This window comes from Vicugna pacos, chromosome X (genome assembly GCF_048564905.1).
Source record: "Vicugna pacos chromosome X, VicPac4, whole genome shotgun sequence".
Lineage (NCBI taxonomy): Eukaryota > Metazoa > Chordata > Mammalia > Artiodactyla > Camelidae > Vicugna > Vicugna pacos.
The window spans coordinates 104,541,533-104,550,576 of NC_133023.1; the positions used below are offsets into that span (position 1 = coordinate 104,541,533).

Below are 9,044 nucleotides of genomic sequence, written 5' to 3' on the forward strand. Positions count from 1 at the left end.
TTTGTTTACTGATATGGTTTGCAGTATTCTTCATTCACAACACACACACACACACACACACACACACGCATAATTTATTATAAAGTATTGGCTCACATGATTGTGGAAGCTGAGAAATCCTAGGATCTACAGTCAACAAGAGAACCAGGGGAGCCAACTGTGTAAATTTCAGTCTAAATGTGACTCCAAAGGCAGAAGAAGACCTATGTCAGAAGACAGGCATAGTGTCTCCCTTACTCTGCATTTTCATTCTACTCAGGCTTTCAATGAATTGGATAAGGCCCACCCACATGAGGAAGGACAATCTGCTTTATGCAGTCTACCAATTCAGATGTTAATCTCATGCAGAAACACCCTCAGAGACACACCTAGATAATGTCTAGCCAGCTATTTGGGCACCCCAGTGGCCCAGCAAATTGACAAATAAAATTAGCCATTACATTTAGTAAGTTCAGTGGTTGTGCTTCCTCAGAAAGAGTCTCCATTAATTATTCTGTGAATGGGCCATACTCTCTTGTTTCTTTGCATGTCTTATAATATTTTGTTCAAAACTGTACATTTGAACATTAAAATATGATAATTCTGGAATTAAGATTCTTCCATATTCAAGTTTTTAATGTGTTTATTTGGTTTTTGTGAGCTATATCTGTTTATCTAGTGACTTCTAAGTTATTTTTGTATATTCTATATTCTTGTTATGTAAGTTCTCTGAAGTCTATTTCTTTAGTTTCTGTTCAGCTAGTGTTTTGTGACAGACATTTCCTTCAAGGCCAGGAGCCAGATAAAAGAAAGAAAAGAAAAGATAAATGAGAGCTAGAAAAGAGAACAAAGGAAGGAAGGAAGGAAGGAAGGAAGGAAGGAAGAAAGAAAGAAAGAAAGAAAGAAAGAAAGAAAGAAAGAAAGAAAGAAAGAAAGAAAGAAAGAAAGAAGGAAAGAAAGAAAAAAGGAAAGAAAAGGAAAGGAAAGGAAAGGAAAGGAAAGGAAAGGAAAGGAAAGGAAAGGAAAGGAAAGGAAAGGAAAGGAAAGGAAAAGAGAGGAAAGAAGAAAAGGAAAGGAAAGGTAAGATCTTCAAACATCTCTCTCCTTGTCTTCACATGTCCCTTTCCTCCTCTATTTGTCTCAAATATTCTTCTGGCAAAGATACATGTGATTGAACTTAGAGCCCACTTAGATAATTAAGGATAATCTTTTCATCTCAAGATTCATTAATATCTGCAAAGAATTTGATGTTATAAGACAGTATTCATAGGTTCCAGGGTTTAGGATATTGGTACATTTGGGGAGATATTTTTCAGCCTAACACAGCTTCTATTCTTAGTTTGTTGAGTGTTTTTATCATAAAAAGGTGTTAGATTTTGTCAAATGCTTTTTCTGTGTCTTTTGAGATGACCGTGTGTTATATTGATTGCTTTTACTATGTGGAAATAACCTTGCATTCCTGGGATAAATCTCATTTGATTATGGTGTATAATCCTTTTTATATACTACTAGATTCATCTTGAGAGTGTTTTATTGAGGATTTTTTCATTTATATTTATAAGAATAAGTGTGGATCTATACTTTCTTTTCCTGTGATATCTTTGGGTTAGTTATCACGGTAGTATTGGCCTCATAGAATGAGTTAGGAAGAGTTCCATTTTCATCTATTTCTTTAAATATTTGGAGGAAGTTACTAGCGAAGTCACATGGTTTGAGGCTTTTCTTTGGTGAAAGTGTTTGATTACTAATGCAATCTCTTTACATGTTATAATTTTACTCAGATTTTCTTTTTTAAAGTCAGTTTTCCTAGTTTGTATCTTTCTAAGAATTTGTCCATTTCATCCATCTCATCTAATTTGTTGGCATGTTGTTCATAGAACTCTCTTATAATCCTTTGTTTTCAGTAAGGTTATTTGTAATGTCAGTGGCTCTGACAATGTCCCTCTTTCATTCCTGATTCTGATGGTTTTGAAGTTTTCTCAGTGCTTTTGTGGAAGAGAGATATTAGGAGATTCTTACTGTAACATTGCTGCTGATGTCACTCCTTGAGCAGAGTTTTAGTGCATCTGTAAGTCCTGCCTTCATCGTTGGTAGTTCTCATTGTGAGACTTCCTGAAATGATTTCTGGTGAATGATCTGGTTCATCTCACAAGTTATTAAGTTAAAATTTGTTTGACTTTGAAATACCAATTTTTAAAAATATGGTAATATTCAAAATATGTATCATTTCTCAGGAATTGAAATGAACATAACTTTGAAAGCTCACTGCTGCAAATATATCCAAAGAGACATATACTGTTCTGTGACATGGAACTGACGTTTCAAACAGACAGCAACTGTACAGATGACTATCCAGTGAGGTTTTATCTATATATTCATAAGCAAAATTATACTCTTATCTCAAAAGGGTTTTGTGACAAGGGACATTGCCAAAAGTTGAACTGTCTTTATATGACTGGGGTTGGGACACCAGACAGACCTTCCAGGGCAGAGAAAGGGACAAAGGGACAAACAGATGAATGTCTCCTTCAGTGTTGGCAGATGACCTGGTAACTGGGAAGCACTCAGTGATGGGAAAGTAAGTTGGCACTCATGATTCTGGAATTTGGTAGTCAACTCCAAGTGTTTCAAGGTAAGGACTGAAGGTGAGAAAGATGTGGGTATAGGAAGATTGAACAGAGACTCTGGTCTTAGAGTCGGGGCAGGTGGCAAGACCTTACACCCAAAGAAGAACTTGGGAAGGTGTCTTGTTACCGAGGACATTAGTCAGCAAAGGGGAAATGGGAGGCGGGCTCAATTTTCTCTGAAGGTCTGAGCTAGAAGTTCCAGGTTCCTTAACATGGGTCTGCCTCTAACCAGTTGGTGTCACAGAGCTGATGAAGGGTAATATGTCCCCAGCTGGGAAGGCTTCAGGGTTCTAAGGCAGGGAGCAAGACTGCGTGCACTGATGGAGGCAGATCAGAACTGGGTGTTATGCTCTGAGTTAGATTATGCTAAGGATTTAGAAGGATGTACTCTCTCTTCTCTCCCACAGGTATTTCTTTCCACCAAAGGGAACTCTGGCTGCCAACAACAACAGAGGCATGGGGGTGGGTGAGCATCTCCCAGGAGCCTTCTGGTGCAGCCTGGCATGAGGCATGACGGGGAAAGAGGAGGAGCCAGGGCGATTCTGTGGGCTGGGGGCACCCTATGCAATCCTTACAGCTTAGGAGACGCCCAACAGTGATGTTGGGTTCCCAGACAGTTAGAAACCAGTCTCAGCTGCTCAGGGGTCCTGGGGCATTGCCTGGTCATGTCGGCGCTGACTGCTGCTCATGTCTACGTAAAAGTAAGTGATTTCTTTTTGGGGGAGGGAGGGTGAAGTAATTAGGTTAATCACCCAGTCAGTCGATCAATTAATTAACAGAGGTACCGCAACTGAACCCAGGAGGTCGGGCATGATAAACACCCACTCTACCCCTGAGCTAGATCTTCCCCCTCAGGGTTCGGTGTCTGTCTAGCTCGCCCTAGTTGCCTCCAGACACACTTAACTCGGGGGGCATTTCAGCCCTTGGTTTGCAGCAGTCGACAAGGAGGCCCACCTACTGCTGGTGATGATTTCCTGCAGGCGCCCGAGGGCCACCGAGGGAAAGCCCCTTAGATTTCAGACTCGCCGTGAGACGCAACACCTGTCTCCATAAGCGCAGTAGCTATGAGTTAAGTGTCGGGTACCTTGCCACCTGCCCTACATCCCTCTGGGTCCTCAGGACCCCCTCATGCAGGTCCTCCTACATTATCTGCGTGAGGAGGTGGAGCTCAGGGAGCAGCGCCGCCATCTCCTGGCCGAGCCCTCACCCTCACCCTCACCCTCACCCTCACCCTCACCCTCACCCAGTGGATTGGGCACCTGGGCCCTGGGCTGGCCATACTGCAAGTTTGGAGACATTTCTGCTTCAAGGAAATGTCTGGAAGATCCTTGAGCCCCAAGCCCAGAATGGAGTGGCGGGTGTGGGTGCAGGGGGCCCCGCACATGGGGACAGCGTCCCGGAGGCCGCCTCTTCCCGATTCCCCAGCACCAGGCCCCAGAGCGGGACGGCAGCGCTCACAGCCTGGGCACAAACAGGGACGGGGTCGCCGCGGACGTCGGTCAGAGGACAGTGAGCCACACTGCGTGTGAGGCCGAGGACGACCAGCCGGGCCCGGCGCGCCTGGGGAGACACGGCATGCAGAGCGGGTGGGCCTGGGGGTGGACACGTGTGGGCCGAAGAGTGGCGGCGGCCTGTCCTCCCCAGTCCCCGGGAGCTAAGCCATCTCCTGAGCAGTGACTTCTGCGGACCGACCCAGGGCGTGCAGCACGGTCTCCCAGGAGGACTGGCTGCCCTGGCCCGTGACGGTGCTGAAAGGACACTGTGGCTGCGCCCTTGACCGAGGAGCCCCGTCCCAGACTTTGCCTGGCACATGAAAGCATCGGTGTCGCTCAGGCCCTCGAGGCCAGTGCGCTCGGAGGGGGAGCTCTGACCTCCTCGGTCACACGTCCGCCCAGGCACGTGTGCCTGGGCCGAGACTCCAGGACAAGGAGGCCGTGCCCGATTTGCACCCGGCGCTTGGCCTGTCACTCCCCACCCGTGAACGTGTCATCCGGCCTGCTGTGATGACCGTGGGCGGAGCAAGATGCTGACACGCTTAGGGGGCTTGCCCTTTATTAGGTCACTTGCCGGCGGTGCTGTGATGTCACCCCCTAGCAGCCGGACCCCCTTTGTGATGTGCCCAGCGGCACTGAGGGCAGGGCGCTGCTGGCCGGGCTGCAGCCTGACGTTCACAGGAGGCGAGGCCGCGCCACCTCTCCACACGGCTACAGACGAGGAGGACCGGGCACCCGGCTTCGGGATGGTGCCGCTTCCTCCAGAAACAGGGGCTCCGGCCACCAGCTCAGAGGACGGCCCTCCCCCGGCAGGCCCCGACGTCGTCCCGACCCAGCCCGTGCCAGCCGGGCACCCCGACTTCGGGCTGCTGCTGGAAGGAACCGCTCGCCCGGCTTCGAGGGAAGAGCCTTTGATCAAGAGGCCGCGCACCTCCTGTCATGGCCCGCCTGGGGAAGAGGGCCACCTCGGCTGCCTCCCCTTCCTCAAGAAGCTCTGGAAAACCGTCCACAGCAGTCAGTTTCCCCAGTCTGGTGGGACGAAGCGGGCACTTGCGTCGGCATCAACGAGAAGCTGTTTCAACAGGAGATTCTGGAGCGGGAAGGCCCAGGGAAAGTGTTCCAGACAGACTGCATGAAGAGTTCCGTCCGCCACCTTGACCGCTGTGGGTTCGGCAGAATGCGTCAGGACAGGCACACGGCCGTCTGCCTGAGCAACGTCTTGTCGGAGGAGAGACCCGGCTGCGTCCTCAGCAAAGTAAGGGGCGGGCTGGGAGGCAACCCTCTCGAGGGGCTGAGCCCCTGGGCTCTGCGGGGGTGGGGTGGGGTGGGGGGGATGTCCCTCCAGGGCTGCCCCGGGCTGTGCCAGGTGAGTGGGGGGGGTCGTAACCAGGAGACGATCCTTGGAGGAGGTCCTGAGAGTTCCCATCACAAGGAAGTCACCTCTTTTCCTTTCCTTTTAACGTTCCCTGCGTCTGTCTGAGGTGAGGGATGGGAAGTAGACTTCACCACACACGGAAGTCAAGTCGCTGTCCCGAACACCCGAAACCTACAGGGCTGCCCCGCACGTGCATGTCAGTCACGCTGGGAAAGGATGACACTGTGGAATCGCTGTTCCTTCATACCCTCCTGCTCGGGGACGCGTGGCCCTGGCGGGGTTTGTGTGCACGTGTGACTCCCTCGGCTCCGGGCCAGCACTTCAGCGGGGGGACAGGTCCTTGCCCTGGAAGCAGAAGTGTCCCCGGTCTTGTCATGGGGAGTGCTGGCCCCAGAGCACTTTTCCACGCCTGTGGAAAGTCAGGTGGCACGAGCCACGTGCTTCCCCAGGTCAGCGGGCCCCTGGCGGCCAAGAGGCAGTGACGCCCAGCCGGGGGCCGAGTCTGTCGCCACCTGACAGACACTCCCTTATAAAGCCACCGAACCTTCTTGGCTCCCGTCTGCAGACCCCAAGTCCCCTTTCCTCGGCCTTGTACATGTCCTAATTGGCCATTTTAGTCCTTTTCCAAGGGCGAAAGCGATGGTAAGTGGCCAGTCTGGAGGATGGAAAAGCTGGTGCAGAGCGTCCTCTTGGGACTGGGACCTGCCTTCTCCCCAGGGGCCTGGGGATGGCGGGGGGAGGGCGCACAGGGGCCGAGCCAGGCGGTCTCTACCGGTTGTGATCAACTCCCGGGTGACGCAGAGTTTGTATTTCTCTCTAAACTGTGAACCTCAGTTACAGTTCTACTGCAGCCCCTTGTTTAAGAGAGACTGCCCACATCTCCCCCTGAGGATGAAGAGGAGAGTGGGCGTGAAACCTGCATCCCGGCAGATGGACGGCAGGCCAGCAGCCCCGGGCTTTCCACCCGACCCCACCACGGCCGAGCCGCAGGACGACCTGCCACCCGGTCCTGAGGACAACCAGGAGACCCTGAGCACCCGAGAGCTCGACAGTGCCACCGGCCCAGCCGCGAGGGACTCGCCCCCTCCGGCCCCTGAGGGAACGGCGGCCCATCCAACCAAGAAGGTATCCCGAAGCCGCACTAGACCCGACGGCCACCGGGCAGCCCGAGGGCACACAGGCTCCCGTTACGCTCGTGCCTGTCCTGGCAGAGGTGGCCCTGCCAGCCGAGCTCCCCTGGGGCTGCTTCACCTGGCCCCCCACCCAGAAGACTTCTTACAGGCCGGTGCTGGGCCTGGCCGCCGGGCACCCCCAGTTCCTCTGCGTGCCCCCCGTGCACCTTCCGGTGGCTGCCGTGATGCCTCTGTGCGCCCCCTGGACGCCCGTCCTGACTCCCGGCCCTGCCGCCGCCCTGACCGTGACCCCTCATCCCCCGAGCCCCTTTTCCACTGCCGCCCTGGCTGCCGCTGTTTCCCGGAGTCCCTGCCGCCTCCGGGCGGGCCCCCAGACAACCAGGACGGTACCGACTAGACAGACAGAGGCGGACGCCTGCTCAGAACACGTGCAGGGCAGTAAAGAGAATCAGAACATGAGCGATTCTGTCCTGAGCAAAAGTGCTCATCGCCTCTGTCCTGGGTCTGTCTGAGCCCAGGAGTTGCCCTCACATACCTTTGCTTGTCGGTATCATCGCAGGTAACACCCAGCCGCGACCCAGCGCGGGCACCTGGGAGACACGCGGTGAAGCCCCTCAGACGTTCTGCCTCCGCTCATTAAAACAGACCCTTAAAGGGCTCGACAGGTACAACGACCTGGCCAGGGCAGCCCCACGATCACAGGGACAGTTTTCTCAGTCCTCCAGACACGTCTTCCCGTCGTGCCGCCACCTGGCTCTAGCAGGCTGTCCACTCGACAGGTGAGAAAAGGCCAGGCCTCCCCTTGTCAGAGGCCTAAAACGTGCCCTTTCTGTCCTCAGACACGCAGGTGTGGAGGTGGCGGCCCTGAAGGTGCTGGCTGGGGTCTGGACAGCAACACTGAGATTTGGCTCTTCCTGCAGGTCCTGGATCTGGTGACATTCTCTCGTTTCTCTTTTCCTTTCCTTTTTGAGCTAAACACTTCCAAGGTGTCATGTTTCAACACCCTCTGGTCCCTGGGGTGTCCAGCTTACAGTGCGTGTTCCTGTGGACGGGCCTCTTTAAAAGGAGTGTTTGTCCTAACGAGCATAGGAAATGGCCCTCGGCGGGCTTGCGGCAGAGGTAAGAGTGCCGAGATCCGGGGAGGAGACGGCAAACACCAATCCAGCAGAACCAAAAGGCTCGGCTCCCCCTTATGTTCAGCGTGACAGGGGAGGACAGGAGCACGGGGGACCCCAGTCCTGCCGCTCTGCGGTGACTCCCGTCCCAGCCTGCTCATGTGCAAACCCACCTCCCAGATGGACTCACGTCCCTTTTCTAGGGGGCCTTGATTTGGCAGCGCCTTAACTTTGAAGTAGCACGTTTCTTCCCTCTGCGTCTCGGACTTCCGGCGCCTCCTTTCGTGAATCACACGGAGATGCTGCTGTTTAAAAACCGCTTTCCCATAAACCTCAACCCAGGTGGAACGTGCTCACGCGTCAATCTAGAGAGAAGGGGCAGATGTGTGGAACGTAGTATCAAGTTGTCTGCCTCTCAAAAAGGGCACGGTCTTACTTGCACAGTCTAGGCCGCCTGACGGCCGCAAGGAACCAGTTCCGTACTCCACTCCTACCACTTAGCCCTTTCTGGATTTGGAGCCCGGTATCTGCGGACTGACCTCGCGTCCTCCTGGGCTGGGGCGGAGGCAGCGTCCCAAGCCCAGCCAGGAGGGAAGTGAGTGTGAAAGGCCCTCTGGGGCTGGCCCGGGACAGCACAACAGCGTCTCGAGGACCCCTCGTGCTAGGGCCACCCGAGGAGAGGCCAGGTGGGTCCAGAGCCCTCCCTGGATGTTCCTTCTGCTTCCAGGGCTTCCCAGGTGACAGTGTTTAGGAGAGTGACAATGGATTCAAGCAGAAAAGGTGGCACACACAGGGCTGCATCCCAAGTGCCCCAGACGATATAAGGGTGACACTGGTTCCCTAGAGGGGCAGAACCACGGGAGTTTGGCGGTGGATGGCAGACTGACTTCCCACAAGCTTTGCCCAAGCCTCCTTCAGCCCAGGGGCCAGCTTGGGTCCTCAGTGGGCCCCCCATCTCCCTAGGTTCCCGTTCTCTGACCCTTTGAAGCATGATGCCCTGAGCAGGCTGGGACGGGAGTCACCCTGAGAAGGTGCCCATGACCAGACGGGCGGGGTGGAGGAAGGGTGGAGGGGTGGGACCGTTCACCCGCCGAAAGACCAGGCCCAGGAAAGAGGCACTGTCATCGCCTGTCCTGTCTTGTCTGCCGTGGGGACGTGCGCCCCTCCCTGCCTGGGGGCCCTGTAGGGCTCGGGATGGCTGCCTTCACCGTCACTGGCATCGTCGCCACGAGAGACAGGGACACACGATGCCATAGAGACCAGCCAGGTACTCTGGGTCATGACCCCCAGGATGGGTACGGGCTGACAGTAGTTATATGACA

At 53.9% G+C, this 9,044-nt stretch overlaps 1 protein-coding gene across 1 annotated transcript; it reads left to right on the top strand.

Moving 5' to 3' along the window:
* Nucleotides 1-4,150: 4,150 nt before the first annotated feature.
* Nucleotides 4,151-7,839, top strand: LOC140691877 (uncharacterized). Its single transcript, XM_072956211.1, has 3 exons — nt 4,151-5,354; nt 6,309-6,599; nt 7,447-7,839. Exons 1-3 carry the CDS (start codon nt 5,232-5,234, stop codon nt 7,810-7,812), a joined length of 780 nt encoding a protein of 259 aa, XP_072812312.1. The 5' UTR covers nt 4,151-5,231; the 3' UTR covers nt 7,813-7,839.
* The last annotated feature ends 1,205 nt before the right edge of the window (nt 7,840-9,044 follow it).